The sequence below is a fragment of the Lepidochelys olivacea genome, assembly GCF_965140295.1.
Source record: "Lepidochelys olivacea isolate rLepOli2 genome assembly, chromosome: 14".
In the NCBI taxonomy this organism is placed as follows: domain Eukaryota; kingdom Metazoa; phylum Chordata; order Testudines; family Cheloniidae; genus Lepidochelys; species Lepidochelys olivacea.
This window is the reverse complement of record NC_140424.1, coordinates 1,342,077-1,358,474: the sequence shown is the minus strand read 5'-3', so window position 1 is coordinate 1,358,474 and position 16,398 is coordinate 1,342,077. Positions and strand designations below refer to the sequence as shown.

General features: G+C 56.8%; 1 protein-coding gene across 1 annotated transcript in view; it reads left to right on the top strand.

The window, feature by feature from the left end:
- Window positions 1-16,196, top strand: part of TIMP2 (TIMP metallopeptidase inhibitor 2) — a 31,136-nt gene extending 14,940 nt beyond the window's left edge. Inside the window, exons 2-5 of the mRNA XM_084648129.1 lie at window positions 8,454-8,554; window positions 8,864-8,972; window positions 11,328-11,452; window positions 13,379-16,196. Coding sequence (XP_084504255.1) covers window positions 8,454-8,554; window positions 8,864-8,972; window positions 11,328-11,452; window positions 13,379-13,576 — 533 coding nt within the window. The 3' untranslated portion in view covers window positions 13,577-16,196. The remainder of the gene's footprint in view (window positions 1-8,453; window positions 8,555-8,863; window positions 8,973-11,327; window positions 11,453-13,378) is intronic.
- Window positions 16,197-16,398: the final 202 nt, after the last annotated feature.

Here is a 16,398-nt window from a genome sequence, read left to right as displayed (position 1 = left end):
TATGGCCCTGGGAGTTACAAGGGAGAGGCAGCCCCAAGTTAAGGGATATTCTGGAGAGGAGAGAGAGAGTCAGAAGACCGCTCAGAGCAAGGCTGGGCTGGGCTGCCCTGAAGGAGGGAGTGGCGAGGGCCCCTGCTGAGCCGTGGAGTCAGGGGAGGCTGGTGAAAGCAGGAGGCAGCAAGGCAGTTGGGGGGGGTCACCCACAAACTTGCCCAGGCCAGAGCAGGCTGAAGGCTGAGAGCTGCAGAGGGAGGTACCTGCTGGCTCGTTGGGGCTGCAGAGGGCTGAAGGCTGGGGAATGATGGACAGGTGAGTGCGCTGATGCCTCTGGGCGAGAGCTAGGACCAGACCGGAGAACGAAACGGGCAGAGGAGCAGCCCAGCTAGAGGGGCCGGGTGGGGTGTGAGAGAGGCCAGAGCTAGGCCAGAGAGCCTGGCTGTGGCGGGGGAGGCCAGAGCCATGCCAGGGAGCCTTGGGGTGGCAAGAGAGGCCGGGTGAGGTGTGGTGAGAGAGGTTGGGGGTGGCCGGGGAGTCCCAGCCTGGGTGCAGCGAGAGGGGCTAGGGCTGTACTGGGTGTGGGGGTGGACTGTTGGTGTGAGCTGGGGGATTCTGGGTGGTGGGGCTGGGTTATGATCTACGTGCACAGGCCTTTTATTATAATAAATGAACCTGGCAAGGGTTATCGATGCTCGGAAGTTTGCCTGGAGTTACTGGGGACTCGGAGGGAAATTGAGGCAGGGGCTGCTTGCAGGGCCACCCTGAGGCCATGTAGGGGTGTGTGGGTGGTGGTCACCAGGCCACACGCTGTCACATGGCGGTGTAGGCCTTGGAGGCTGTTGGGGCCCATGGTGTTGGCACCTCGGAAATGGCTGGAGTGACCGGGTGCTCTAAACACAGGTGCAGAGGCTGAGTAGCACAGTGCCCCTCAGCGCTCTGTTGGGAGAGCCACGGGCCAACTGCAGCGAGGAGCGATTGGGACTCAGGACTCCTGGGTCCTGTTACTGGCTCTGCTACCGAGCTTGGGCAGGTCTCTGAACCTCCGTTTCCTGACCTGTAAATGTGATCCGTGGCAGCTATTGTGCTTTGGGATGCTGACTGTTATCCTACAGGAGCCCAGAGCTCTGCTCCCCGCTCTCTTGCCAGCTCTCTCGGAGGCCTTGGGAAAGTCACTTGGGGCATGTCTGCACTGCCATTAGACGCCCGTGGCTGGCCCATGCCAGCTGACTTGGGCTAAGGGGCACTTTAAGTGCAGTGTGGATGCAGTGTCTTTGCTTGTGCCGGTAGAATGGAGCCTGGCAGGGGAGGGGGGGAGTACTCCCTTCTAGGTGCTGTTACTTTGATCACCCTTTCCTCCGAAGAGGGTGAATCTGGCCTTGTGTCCAGTGACGTGGAGCATCCCAGTGTGGGATTCCCCGCACACAGGGCGGGACCTGGAAGGGAGCCTCTCTCGTAGCAGGGAGGCAGGTGGGTTTGGCAGCACAGTGCCAGGGACATGGTGACCCAGGACTCGCCCTTGCCCAGGTTACAAATCGCAGCAGCTGCGATGATTCAGACTCTGCATGCAGCCTGGCTGGCTTCCCCTTGTTCCTAGCCCTGATTTCAGGCACTAGCACGGGGCGGGAAGTTTCCATTTAGAAGCACACCGGTGTTCCTGTTTCACTGGGGGGTTATTTCAGATGTGGATTTGTGCCCATAGCGGTAAAACCCATTCCCACAACCCCTGCGTGGTGGTGGTGCGGCTGCTTTAATTCAGACATCCCACCCAGAACTGCACCGCCTCTTCCAGGTTCTTCTCTTCTCCCTCTAGGCTAGATCGGGTTGGTCAGGGGGTTACTAACTTTGAGGGAGCCCCTGTTATCTAGGTGCCAAGGACTGGCTGTCAGTGGTGCCCAGATATAGAGCTCATGCCCCCGTGGCCTCACCTCTCATCCAGCTCTGTGCCCCAGTACCAACATGCACCATCTCCTCCGTGTGTTGGCCTGGGAAGTGGCTAGCTCAGGCATGACGGTGCACTGTGATGCCTCTCCCTCGAGGTCCCTGGTACAGATCCAGCCCAGGGCAGTCGGGATGGAAAGTTACCACTCACTGCTGGCTGCTCAGCTCCCCCTGAACGCCCCCAATGTCAAAAACACAGGGGTTTAGGGAAGTTTTTGCAGGGAAGCCGAGGACCGAATGGGCCATAGGGAGTGAGTTTCCTGCTCAGAACCAGCTGGAGCAAGGGCACTCTGGTTTAGGCATGTTAGCCGGGCAGCGCTGGACAAAGCTAGGCAGATAACTCCGGAGACTCGTTTTCTGTACATGTGCGTCAGCACGTGTTCACACACAGGTATTGCACACACCTGGCACAGCGTCCTGCCTTGGCAGAGTCTTGCTGGGTCAGCTGCCACGAGGTCAGTTTGGTTAGCAGAAGCAGAGGAGGGAGGGTCCACATCCCAGCGCCTCCAGCAGCCAGCGGGGAAATCCGTGGGGGCGGGAGACGGGGCGGGGGACAGCTGCGCCCATCTCTCTCTGCATGGAGGCTGCTGCAGAGGCAGCTACGGGCAAACGCTTGAAAGCTGCCCAGAATACACGTGTCTGTCTGCCGGAGGTGCTGTTAGCAGGACTGGGACGGGGGCGGCTTTTGGCTGGCTAGCGATTCAGACAGCCCAGGAGACGGCAGTGTGGGGATGAGAAGTGTCTGTTTGCTGGTGTCCTGTTCACAATCCCAGGTCCCCCTTGCTTTGGGGCAGGTCTGGGGGACTCTCAGATTCATCCGGGATGGAGTGGGGGGGTTGTGAGCTCAGCGGTAACAGCCAATCGCCACACGGCATCAGTGAATTTCCATGGTGCAATCCTATTGGTTAAAATGCTGTAAGGTGACTTGTGCCCCCCCACCCCCCAGCATTATAACAGTCCCTTGGTCCCATCCACTGGCTCTTGCGGCGGACCTCGAGCCACACCCTCTTGTTGCCATGGTTTCCGAGAGCCCCAGACAGGCCCCCCATTAACATCTCACCCAGCCAGGTAGCCACCTGGCAGTGGGTCTTGTGCCCAGGCGTGCAGACACATCCCTGGATGCCCAGTGCTCACTGCTATGCAGCTAATGAGGTGTGAGTTGGGATCCCAGTTTGCCAGGCCGACGCTGGCATCTTTGCCAAGGAGGGGTGTGTTTTATCTCCAGGGTACTGGGCTCTGCGTGTCCCATTCCCCTGCCTGGGGAGGGCACCTTGTCCTTCCTGGGGAGCCTATATGGGGCCATCGTCACTCGCCCTGGCCTTCGCCAGCTCTTGTGACTTTAGCATGAGTTGGAGGGTAGCTGGGGTTTCCATGAAAGCTCCAGCTCCTGGAGTCAGGGAATTCTGTGGGGAACTCAGCTTTCGTTGGGAAGTCCCAGTATGTTTGCAACCCCCCTGGCTGCAGAGATGTCTGAAAACGGGACCTGAGCCGCTCACTCAGCAGAAATGGAAAATACAAAGGGTTTCTTAGCATTAAAATCTCCTGACTTTGTGAGTCTGACTCATGGTCTGAGTGCTCGGAGCTGCCTCCCATTGAGGGACTGGGCAGGCCTGGATTTCCCTGGGCTGACTCTCCCTCCCTCTCCTTCCCACACCACCCTCCCCTCTGGCTCCTGGCTTTCAGCGTGGAGCTTGGCTGGGCTCTTGGCTGGGAAGTGCAATGCAGTCCGCTCCACAAAGCCGCACTGTTCAGAACAAATCTGCCTAGATAGGGCTGCATTTTTGTCAAGTGATTCATCAGCACGTGAATGGAAAAGGCCGGAGCCCACCGAACCAGGAGCCGTTTTCCCACCCACAGCTGCTAAGCCAATGTCACTTCCCGCCCTCTCAGGCCAAAGGCAGGAGCCACCGGCAGCAGCTGCTCTGTTTGCTACCCTACCCGAAGCAAAGCTGGAGAGGCTTGTCCTCCCTGCTTTGCTTCCTGGGGCAGCTGGGGGTCCAGGCAGGAGCTGGGCAGTGGCTCACGGGAACACCTCTATTTCAGAGCCATCCCCAGGAGCCCCTTGATGTGACTTGGGGGTGCCAAGAGGGGCTGGACGATCAGTGGGGGCAGGGAGTGGCAGTAGGGCAAACAGCCGGCATAGGCCTTGGCCCCTACACCAGCAGTTCCTGTCCCATCCAGCTCGGAGTCATGAGTGGCTCCAGCTGGTGAACCCCTCACTCCTTGGGCACCAACCGTGCCGTGAGCACTGGGCATGGCTGCGGATCGCTGCATTGGGCATGGCCTTGATGCTTCTGTCTGGTAACTAGGACCACGCCGCCCACACCATCAGCTGCTCCCGGCCCCAGCGCTGCAGTGCCAAGAGCTGGTCAGGGTGGTGTTCTGCCCGGGGAAGAGGGAAGAGCAAACAGCAGATGGGAGGAACCTAGACCAGTAGCTGCTCTTCCTGCCAAAGGCCCGACTGCATGGCTTGTGTCCCAGGCTCGGCACAGCCTTTCCCAGAGCAGCAGTGGAGGGGAGCTGAGTTGGAGTCTGCCCCGTGGGGCCTGTAGCTGGGTTCAGGGCTGGTTAGAGTCCCGATCTGCGCTCAGTAGAGGCACAAGGAGCTGGAGTCAAGAGTACATGGAGGGGAGCTGGGCTTGGCATCCGCAATGGGGTGGGAGGCAGAGCCAGAGTCTGTGCTAGGTGTGGAGGGAGCATTGGGGCTGGGAGCTGGCTAGGTTTGGGGTTAAATTCCCTGGTTAGGGCAACAGCTGTGAACTTAACCTTGGTGCCCCATGTGGCTCCTCAGGCCCAGTGAGAGCTGTCTGTGCTGGCCAGGGCTCCTGTAGGAATTCCTTAGCCCTGGAGTGGGGCCCGCAAGCTGCCCCCCAGTCCGAACCCCTGGGGTTTTACGGACCCCGACGAAGGACTGATACTGGCACTGGTTAATTACTGTGGACCGCTCCTGCTGTAGCACCTGGAAGTCCCAGCCCCAGGCCCGGGCCCAGGAGTGCTGTGCAGATCCCAGCCCCGGGCCCAGGAGTGCTGTGCAGATCCCAGCCCCAGGCCTCGTCTACACTAGGACTTGAGGGGAACGTTTGTCCATGTTCGAATAGGCCAGTGTGGATGAGGCCCCCGGCCGTTAGCATGGCCCAGGTTGGTGGGAGGGGCCCTAGAGGGAGCCTGGGCTGTAACTCGACCCGTTGGGTGCCGGTGAAAGCCTGCGCTGCCCTGCGTGAGCCGCACTCCCCACACGCAGTGGCTCCAGGGCACAGCTGCTGGTGGCCCCCCCAGGGCTCAGCCCTAGCTCCGGGGCTGTCACAGAACAGCGGGGCTTTGAGGGGGTCGTACAGGGATGCTCAGGACACATTGTGAATGCTGGGGAGCGTCTTGATGGGTGTCAGCTCGCCCGAGATAACGGTCGGTTAACTCGAGTTCTCAGCAGGCCACAAACCCTCCTGCAGGTGATCTCTGCAGTGATCGGGGGTCCCGTGCCAATACCCTGCAGTGGCCAGTGGCCTGTTCCCTCTCGCGCTTGCAGTGCAGCAGCGTGCTGCTCTGGGCCATGGGAGGCCGTCTGCGTGCTGCCCTTGCCTGGGCTCTTGGAACCAGCTGGATTCTGTCCTGCCCTGTGCGTTACCAAGAGACCGGTCAGCTCGGCCTCAAGGGCAGGGCCTTGTCTGAGGCAGAGGGGCCGTGGCTGGCTGGCGGAGCCTGGCTTCCTGCAGCTGGGTTCTCTTGCTGCTTGGGCGTCCCCTGGATCCTGCACCGGGAGAACTGGCCTCTGGGGAATGAGCGCCTGCCCTGTGCGTGGTTCTGGCATCCTCAGCGGGGAGCGGGGCAGATCACGGAGCCCCACGGCTCTAGCTGTCACTGGATCGCATCCCCCCGGACCAGCAGAATGGACCGGGTTTAACCCCTGCCCCTCCACCGCTCTCTGCCCTCCACCTGTTCTGGCTGTTCACCTCCCCCAGGCCCTGCCCTGCGCTGTCAGCAGCTGGCATCAGCCTAAATCCAGGCTTGGAACCTGAACCTGCAAAGGTCTCGCCTGGCCAGCGGGGCAGCCGTGCTGCCAGGTGAGCTGCTCTCAGGGCAAGTTCTGCCCAGTGCGGCAGGGCAGCGGGAGGCAAGGACCCTGCCCTGGGGAGGGGACACCGAGGGAAACCACTCTTGGGAAGCCAGGCTCCTGAACCTGCCTTTGGGAAGGTAGTGGCCCTGCCCCTCCAAACTGGCCACGCCTCGCCTCAGTTTGCCCCTCTCCGTCCTGCATGGAGGGCACTGCCCGCCTTTCACTCTGCTGTGAGAACAAGCCTTTCTCTTGGGGGTGGTGAGGCCTTGGCCGGTGCCTTCTGCCTCGCAATGGAAGCGGCGCTGTCCGTGCTGTTAAAGCAGCACTTGCTCCCCGCTCTGCGGGAAAAGCCTCTCCGGGTGCAGATCGTTAGGCTGGGGCTCCTGGGCAGGTGGAGGTGGGTGCCAGCAGGGGAGAGCCAGGGGAGGATGGGCTCCTCAGCGCAGGCCTTGCGGTGTACGCAGGGGAGTGGCATCACCACAGGAAAGCTGCCAGCTCTGGGGTGGGGCCCTCCCCCCATCAGTTGTGCCCACCCCCCATCAGTTGTGCCCACACATGGGCCCTTGTTCCTGACACTCACTCGTGTTGCAAAGCGATGAGGCTGCATTGGGCGAAGGGGCACAAGGATGCGGAGCAGCTGATGCCACAGGGAGCCGGGGGAGGCCGCGGGTCCAGGACCCAGGGTTGGAGCCTGCAGGTCTGTGGTGTTTGGCCAGGCCCGTTCCTACCTGGCTGTTTTTCCAGAGCCCCAGCCCTTGTTTCCCATGAGTCCTGCTGTGACTAGAGGGGTTGTTTTTCCAGGCGTCTTGGGGAGGAAGTGACATCATGTGGTTCGCGCTGCTTTCGGCCTGGGGGGAGGATGCGGTTCCTCGTGCTTTGAGTTGCGTGGCCGCCCGGCATTCCAGCAGCCGACATCTGGCAGGAGGCTCCTCAGCCAGCGGGTCCCCTTGATCTCGGACACAGATGCTGGTTTAAGAGCGGCTGCTAGGGGCAGCACAACGAACAGCTCAGGGGCAAGGCCAGGCTGTGCAGTTCGGGCAGGCTGTCAGTCCGGAGCGGGGCTCTGTTCACACCAGGGCTGCTGCTCCTAAAAACCTCCCCACTCCATGTGCCACCTCTAGTGGCCTCATGGAGTTACCCTCCCTTCTCCTCCCCATCCTGCCTCTGAGCTATGCTCCTCGCTCTCTGCGCAAGGTCCATTTGGGCTGAGGGATCCCGGGCTGTGCACTCCGCTTGATGGCAAGTAGCTGTGCGTCTGTAACATGACGCGGCACCCGATCGATTCCAACATTTCAGGGAATGGTCTAGTCACCAGTGGGCAGAACCTCATGGATTTTGTGGAAAATTAGTGAACCAGAAGCAAGAAACTGAGGACCTCTGTTGACAAATGAAGAAGAGCCCCTCTCCTTCTCCTGCATGTGCCTTCCCTTCTGTCTCCAGCCTGCTCTCCTTTATCCTCATCCTCCCCTGCTGCTCCTGGTGCTTTTCTCCTAGCTCAGCATTCCCTCAGTGCTGCTTGTCCAGCTAGTCTGATGCTGCTTATTCAGCTCTTTGCCCAGCTTCTAGAGCCAGGCAGAGATGGGGAGCAAGGAGACTGCGATCAAAGCAATGTCTACGCAGCTGTGTGCAGGAGTCCCTAGAGAGGTAGCAGCCTGTGCTGAGCAGTCCCTGGAAGCTGCTCTTGCTCTGGGCTGCGTGATTGTGTTTCCCCTGCTGTGTGGAGTCTCAACACTGGCTTTTGCATTTAATATAAGGCCTTTGAAAGGAAAAGAAAGATGTGGAGCTCTCCAGTCTGCAGAGTTTGCAGGCTCGGCCAACATTGTCAGCAGACCTAAGCTCCCTGCTGTGAAGGACTTTACCTCCCCTCCTCCCTCCCCCCATGGGTGGGCCCTCACCCTGCAGTGGGACCTTACCTGTGCAGGAATCTGTGCGCACATGAGGGTCACTCCACCCAGACCCATTTGCAGGATTGGGGCCTTACAGCTGTGCACACACTGGAAGCAGCTGTGTATAAGGGTGAGCCTTGGCATGCCATGACGGTCCCGTGTCACATGCCCAGCACACACTTTTCACACGCTTCTCTGTAAATCCAGACCATTTTCTTCCCAGGCTGACCCTGGTGCTAATGGCTTCTTACCTCCAGACCAGGCTTCAGGCATTTTGCTGCGGCTGTTGTCAAAGGATGGTTAGAATGGGCTGCAGTGGAAAGACTCGCTCACCCAGAGGTCAGACGTTGCAAAGGGGATTTCAGTCATTAGGATCACTCTGTTAGCACAAGGTAGATGCTCCACAAACAGGAAGAGCCAATCCCTGCCTGGGAGCTATGAGAGACCAAACCTACAGGTGACCAGCTTGGCAAGGCTGAGGCTGTGGGACTGGCCTTGCATCGGAGCCTGTTTTGCTGCTGGGGAACGGAGGCTGTTCCTGGGTCTCTCCCACTCATGCCCATCCTATCTGTTTGTTGCAGTGATCAGAGCAAAGGCTGTCTCCGGAAAAGAGGTGGATTCTGGGAATGATGTTTATGGGAATCCGATCAAACGGATCCAGTATGAGATCAAGCAGATAAAGGTAAGGATCCCAGCCTGGGGTAGTCTGGCTCTGGGGGGAGCCGGTGGGAAGAGGGTGCTAGGGAATCGCAGCATGTGTAGGAATGAGAACAGGGTCAGGGGGTCCCCACAGCAAACCCACCCTCGGATCCCATCTCCGTGGGCTGCAAGTGCTGAGCTCCCACAGCCGTGACCCGTCCGTGCCACCCAGTACTGCAAGAGATCGGCTTCCTCACCCCTTGCCGTGCACGTGCTCCCGGCCCCATCTCCCACAGCGTGTGTGGAGCTGAGCGTGGCCACCTGTCTGACCGCGGTCTCTCTCTCTCGCTAGATGTTTAAAGGACCTGACAAGGACATAGAGTTAATTTACACAGCTCCTTCCTCGGCTGTGTGCGGGGTGTCACTGGACACCGGAGGGAAGAAGGAATATCTCATTGCAGGTAGGAAGTGAATTGCCGGAGGAGCTGGCATGGCCCCCGGTGCTGTCTCCGGGGCGGGAGGAGCTGGCGTGGGCCCTGGGGCTGTCTCCGGGGCGGGAGGAGCTGGCGTGGGCCCTGGGGCTGAAACCGAAGCAGGACACTGGGGCACTTCAAAGGCTCTCTCGACCTGAGTCAGTGTAGGCAGGAGGAGGCAGGCGAAGGGACAGGGACCCATGTAGGGAGGTTTCCTGGAGCTGTGGGAATCGCTCAGGGAAAGGCCGTGAAACTGGATTCTACTCCAGCTAAAGGGCTTGCTCTCTGCTGTGGCCATGGGACCTCCGGAGCAGTCAGGATTGCAGCACTGCCCATAGGGTTCCCCCCGCCCTCCCCTGGCCACAAGGCCCTGCGCTGGACCCCAGCGGCCTTAGTGCCGTTCTGATCCTGGCCAGAACTGGGGCAGTGAGCAGGGCATGCATGGGGCTCCCATCCTGGCCACAGGGCCCTGCCACGTGACTGCGGGCTGGCCTGGCCTGCTTCTCATTTAAACCCTCTGCCCCTGCCCATCCAGGGTCCCTGATCATCTGGGCCCCTTCTGGCACCATCTAGTGGCTCCTAGGGAAATAACAGCCAATAAAGCCGGTAGCGTTTCCTGACCAGTGTGCAAGCTGGTGCTTAGGCCGTGCTGGCTTGGGGGTGATGACCACGTTCCGAGCACAGGGTCGGCTGCCAGGAGCACTCACCCCAGCTCGGATATTGGCGGCTGCTGCGCCCTGGGCCTTGTGTCGGCCTCGGCTTCCCTGTCTGTGCAATGGGATGATGCTCCTGTCCTGCCGAACCCACAGGAGCATTTGAAGCTGCAGCCCTCGGTCCCAGTGGCAGGAGCACGGGAGTCTCCCTCTGTGTCCGTTTCCATGTCCGGCACTTGCCCAATGGCACTAATGGATAAGGGGACCGTGCCCCTGGGGCCAGAGAAAAGTCTGGCTGCAGTGTGAGTGCGATCGCACATGCCTTCACCCAGGTGTTTCTCCTGAACTCTCTGAGCTCTGCTGGATCCATCTCTTGGTCCATTCTCCTGGCCGCTCCGCTCCCTGTGGGCCCCAGTGTCTGGTGCTGCTGGAGTGTCTGGTTCTAGGTGTGACGTCCATCTCCTCCTCTCCCCGGATGGGGGCTGTCAGAGAATGTCCTGCTCTGTAGCCTCTTGCTTGTCCTGGGATATGCTTGCTCAGAACACAGGCCCTAGAGCGGGGCAAATTCTCAACAAGCCCTAAATAAAGTCCTCCGGATCCATGCAGACAGCAGGGGAGGCCCTGAGCCTAGAGGCTGGTTGGACTGCCTGGCCAGGACTCTGGACAGCCCCCTCTGCTGTATCCCCTCTGCATCGCTGCCTGCGGAGTGGCCCCTTGGAGTGTGACATCACAAGCATTGTGATCTCTCCAGTGGGGATGGCCACCTTTCCAGGGACGCCCAGCTCATCTTTCCCTTTGGAGCCTCCTGGAAAACCTGGCCGAGCAAGCAGCTGGGGCGTGGGCCAGGACAGCTTCCTTCTGTCTTTGTTTGCAGAGCAGAACCAAGCGGACAGAAGGTGCTGATCTGAGGCAGGAGAGCTGACCCAGTTAATAAAATAAATTAATAAAAAATGGAGATATACCTATCTCATAGAACTGGAAGGGACTGGTCATCCAGTCCCAGTACTCTGCCTTCACAGCAGGACCAACTACTGTCCCTTATTTTTACCCCAAAGGGCCCCCTCAAGGATTGAACCCACAACCCTGGGTTTAGTAGGCCAATGCTCAAACCCCTGAGCTATCCCTCCTCAAGAGAGACTCCTGGGGTTTGAATTAGTCCTGCCCAGAAAGCCCTTGGGTCCTGATTTTCACCACAGTTCCCTGGCAAACACTCAGGCCACTGCCACCTGGCACTGAGGCCTTGAGGCTCTGGGGAAAGCGTGCCAGGAATTGTGCCTGCTGTGGAACATTACCCCAGGTACTTGGGCAACTCCTGGGGCTTTTTAGAGCAAATTCTCTATGCGTGGTCTCGGGGGCTGGGAGGGAATCCGCTGCCTCGCACCCGCACTGCGTGGCTCTATGTCAAAACGACGTTCTGCTTCTCCCGGGCTCCTTGATTTGTCAGTCTTCCCCTTCCCCTCTTCTCACGTCTCCAGTCTGCTGCTTGTGACATGGCAGTGTTTAACTGCGTTAGCCAAGAGGGATGGTGCCCCAAGGAGGGGATTGATGTGTGCTCCAGGCACAGTATGTCCCTAGAGCCCCCCGGAGGGGCGGGCTGCTCGCCTAGGGCTCGTGCTGTTCAAACTCCCTCAAGGTCCTGATGGGACGTGTGTCTCTAGAAAGATTAAAGCACTGTGTGGCCTTTCCGCAGGCAAGTCCGAAGGCAATGGCAAGATGCACATCACACTGTGCGACTTCATCGTCCCTTGGGACTCCCTGAGTGCCACCCAGAAGAAGAGTCTGAACCAGCGGTACCAGATGGGCTGCGAGTGCAAGGTAGGCAGAGTAGGAGCGCTCATGCCCGGAGCCTGCCATTCCGCGTGGTGCTCTGAGGTTTCTGGGCTCCTTGCTCACAGCCGTTGGAAGCCTTGGTGTCGAGTGACCTTGGCTGGATTCAGTGCTGCAACTCAGGAAAGCACTTGCTGAAGTGAATGGCAGAGATGCTTTCCTGAATCGAGACCTGGGTTTGCATCTGAAGGGGGATCAGTGCATTGCTGGGGCAGTTGTCTCCCCTAGCATGGGTAAGAGTCTTGAGGGCAGCATAAACCCAGTGATTTTTGTCTGGAATGGCCAATGAGGGGCACTTCTAGCAAGGACATGAGGCATCCCAGAGAGGCAGACAGTGGGCTGTCTAGGAGTGATGATCACCTGGCCTGTTGTTCTCCTTTTGCAGTACTGCCCACAGGCCCCTACTCAGAATCTGGCCCTCCACAGCCACCTAGGGAGATACTATCCCTGCCTTGAAAAGTTTACTACATAACTGGGGCTGTTTTCTGTCCCTTATCCCCATGGGATGTAAGCATCCCACATGCCCTCACAACACCCTGCTAGGGATGAAAGAACTAACATCCCCATTTCACAGCCGGGAAGTTGAGGGGAAGTGAGTTGCTGAAGGTCACTAGGGAGTCTATGGCAAAGGTGGGGTCAGACCCCAGTTTTTGGGAATCCCAGAGCTGTTCCCACAAGCCCAGCCTCCCCTCCTGGCTTTTCCCCATTCTCCTCATCTCTCTCCATCCCCTCATGTCAGCTGTCTGCTCAGAATGCTGCCCTCTTCTCCCTGGACTCTCCGTGGCCAGGCTTCTCCCACGCACCCACCCTCGCCCAGCCCCCACATCTCCTGCTGTCTGTAACTTGTCTGGAGGCTTATATTTGCATGTATCAGTTGCAGTCAGATGTGGAGTATTTGTCTAAAGGATGTAATCTAAACCCACCTTGCATCATACGGTGTGGAGATGAACTGCTGGCCTCATTCCTCAGACATGCCAACATTGGGATGGTTTGCAGAGCTAGACTGTCCTGATTCCTCTGTTAGAGAGACTTCTTTGCTCTGCATGTAGCTCTGTCCAGGCAAAGATCCCACGTTTGGCTTCAGCACTGGGAAATTCCTCTTATTTAAGGTGAAGACCCAATTCTGCATCTTAAAAGGAGCCATGTGTCCAGTGGCTGGAACAAAGGGCCTGGAACATCTTGAGCCCAGATCCCAGACAGGCCTCTGCCTCACTTATGTGACCCTGAGAAACTCGCTCAGACTTTCCTGTGGCATAGTCACCATCCCTGGGGTTTTGGGTAAAAGCGCAGATGCTTCTGGAGAGAAGCGACCCATTCTATTCATGTTAGGCAAAACTTTCTCACTGTCAGGAGAGCTAAGCACTGGAACAGGCTAGAGAGCTGTGGAGTCCCCCTCACTAGAGGTTTTCAATAACAGGTTGGACAAACTTCTGTCAAGGACTGGATGAGGTGCTTGGTGTTCAGCAGGATCCATCCCAGGTCTGACTCCAGTAGAACTGCACCAGGACTGAACTGTCCTTCACAGATGCTTAGACCAAGGCACAGCCGCTGCCCTGAAGAGTTTGCAGGCTAGGTGGACAAGGGGTGCAGTGGAAACAAGTGACAGTTGGGGACAGATAAGACAGTGGCCTTAGAGCCAGCCCTTTCTCCTCATGTGCTGTGTTAACAGTGCTTGGAGAGGGGACTAGGGCCTCTAGAGTGGGTGGGAAAAGGAGGGCTTTGAAGGGGGAGGGGGACATTTGCCCCATCTTTGCACCCCAGAACTTCAGAATGTTGCTTTCCTTGGCTCAGGGTCTCTCTCCATCCCCCAGCCCAGAGTGACAGAGGTGGGAGATGGAAGAGGCATGGCAGGTCCCTCTCTCCCCCAGACAGAGCATCAGTGTGTGCTCAGCAATGGTCTCTGTTCTGACCTAGATCTCCCGCTGCCCCTCCATTCCGTGCTTCGTCTCGTCTTCGGATGAATGTCTCTGGACAGACTGGGTGACGGAGAAGAACATCAATGGGCGACAGGCTAAGCATTACGCCTGCATCAAGAGGAGCGACGGCTCGTGCGCATGGTACCGTGGCATGGCCCCACCCAAGCAAGAGTTTCTCGACATCGAGGACCCCTAAGCTGAATAGCTGCATTCCAGTACCCAATAGAAAGGCCTGCAGGAAATTAGACTGGTCCACCTCTGACATCACTTCCTGGAAACAGCATGAAAATTCAGTATCCCAAGTGGGTCCTAATCGGGGAGATTAAATGCCACGTGCTTCCAAAGCGGGGTGAGGGGCCACACCATTGTATTTAGTCCCCAGCTGTGCTTTCCCGTTCCTTCCTTTCACAGGTGCAGTGGGGCGAGGGATGGCTTCATACTGTTCAGGGGAGAATCCTGAACCAGCCGGACTTTGATCCACAAGATCCCAGTGCTGTTCTGGAGGAAACCAGAATGCTGGAGGGTTGATGTCTCTCACTCTGTGTAGCAGGCCTACCAGGTTCCCCTCACCTGGGGCGGGAGTGTCCCTTGCTTTGGGTAGCTCCTGCCCCTCGATCCCCCAGCACATTGGCGTCTCTTTTCAAACAGGCTTCTCCACTGCCAGCAGATACACCAGCATTCCTCAAATCTCCTTTGTGAGCCCTCTAGTCCTACTGCCCCCCTTGTCACACGCACCCCCACCTCTTGGGCTAGAAGGGAGAGCCAGTGAAAGGTAGCACGGGCTGAGAGTCCCAGCTGGACCGCAGGCACCAGGAAAGGATTTGGCTCTAGCGAAGTCTCCTTAGCCCTTTGTCAAGTAAGATAAAGGCCCGTTGCACTGACACAGTGTCCCTGTGATCCCCAGCATCAGCAGAACCATCTTTTGAGGGGGACCAGAGAGTCCCCTTCTCACTCATTTGCAAGCCCTGTTGTTATTTCATGCTTCCCTCCAAGTCAGTGGGTGCTGAGGTTGGACCTCTGGGGTGGTGCATGTGTGAGCCCCCTGTAGGCTTTGGTCCTGTGCCTTCATCCTGGCAGTTTAGTAAAGAAAGTCAGTCCCCTGGTGGGCATGTGTGTTCCCTGCTGTGTGTAGCTGCTGGATTTGTGTCCTAGTACGTGCTTGTGCCGTCAGCATAGTGCTAATGCCACGTTCCAGGTTAGGGGAAGGGTTTAGCCTGTCGGACTATGCAGACAGCAGAGGTATTATTGTGAATTCATCGCTCAGCAGGACAATGAACTGAGAGTGCTCTAGCCCCACAGACAGTGGCAGGCTGACAATGATCCAGAGCAGCTTCCCTTGCCGAGAGCCTTTATTCCCAGCAAATTGTGTGAATGCAGGAGCTGGCAAATGGAAGCTTATTCCAAGTGTTCTGCCGAGAAACACAGCGCAGTGAGAGAGACCCCACCAGGATGCGGTATTTTTATACCCACTGACGGCTGTTTGCTGATCTCAGCTGTGAGGCTTCTGACGGCGAGCTGTAATAAAAGTAAAGCTTTTCAGACCCTCTTCTCCTACGCAGTGAGGGTGCACCCGCGCACACACACACAACAAACCTGGCCTCTGGCTGCCTACAACCGAAGGCCCCACATCCTTCTGTGAAACCCGCCCAGCCAGCCTCAACCCCATTCTTCTTCGGAGCCCGTTCCATTTTGCTGAGGCACTAGAGAGCGCTGCAGAGCTAGCCCACCTGGAACGCAGACAGCACAGACCTTTGTGAGAGAAAATCCGGATCTCCTGGCTAGAGCAGGTTTGGGCATGTCCTGAAATTATCCCTGCAGACCAGCTTCAGGGGCATTTTCATGCTGTGCATCGGTGTAAGATTTTAATGATGTCATATTGGACCAGTCTGGGTGACTTCAATATATAAAAATGAAGAGGGAAAAAAACTAATCAATTCAATATAAGACTCCTGTTTGCTTACTGTATGGTTATATCATAGGTGACATTTACTCCTGTCTCTGCTCTATCTTTGATTTTAAGGTTTCAGTTCGTTTTGGCATCCGCTGTATCATTCCTGTGCTGTAACTTTTTAATTTCCTTGTTAGCTATTAGAACTGCACTTATTTTTTTTAAACGCATTTCTGCATTGGAAGCATTCAACATGAAGTGGGAAGAGTGTCGAGAAAGTCTGTGGAGGGTTGAGTCCTCCAGATTTTTCTGTTTGTTATTTTCCCTCCTCCCTATCCCCCTCTTCTGCAAAGTGCACAAGTCTTCAGAAGTTGGATTTGAAGATGGGATGTACCATACATGTGCCTCTTTCTAGTTTGTCTCCAAGGCCTTGCTGAACAACAATATCACGACTGTCGGCAAGCACGATAGGTGAGCCTCACACAAAATAACTGCAAAAATCTCTTTCTATATGTCAGATATATGAAGGATGCTTGATTGGCTTTTTTAATTTATGTCTTCTGTTCTCGGTTCCATTCTCTGCCCTTCCTTCCTAGCTCCAGTCTCCTCCTCCATGCAAGCAATTTAAAATATTTAAAAAAATAAAAAGTTTACATTATAGTTATTTTCAAATCTTTGCTTGATAAGTATTAAAAATAAGGAGTATCTAACTTGCTGCCATAATTTAAAGCTTTTGGGTGGGGTTTTTGTTTGGGTTTTTTTGGAGCAATATGTTTTTGCTGGAATCTGAAGTCTGAGACCTTCTTGTGCTGGAAACACATGAAAGTTGTTGAATAATGACAAGCAGACTGTGCATGTCTCTGACGCTTTGTATAATTCATATGTGGACGTTCAGTCTTTGGACAATAAACAGTATTCTAAAAAATTAGATAATTTTCTTCTTACTGAATTCACCGTACATCTATAGTGCTGTATAAATAAGTAATAAGCATAATTCTGGACGCGAGACAGGCACACCAGTCCGCTGGTGCATATGAAGACAGCCTGTGGGGTGGGTGTGTAATCCGCTCATCCTTGGGGGGCATACGGCACGGACGTTCCCCCCACTTCCCTCAATGCTGTAGTTCTGC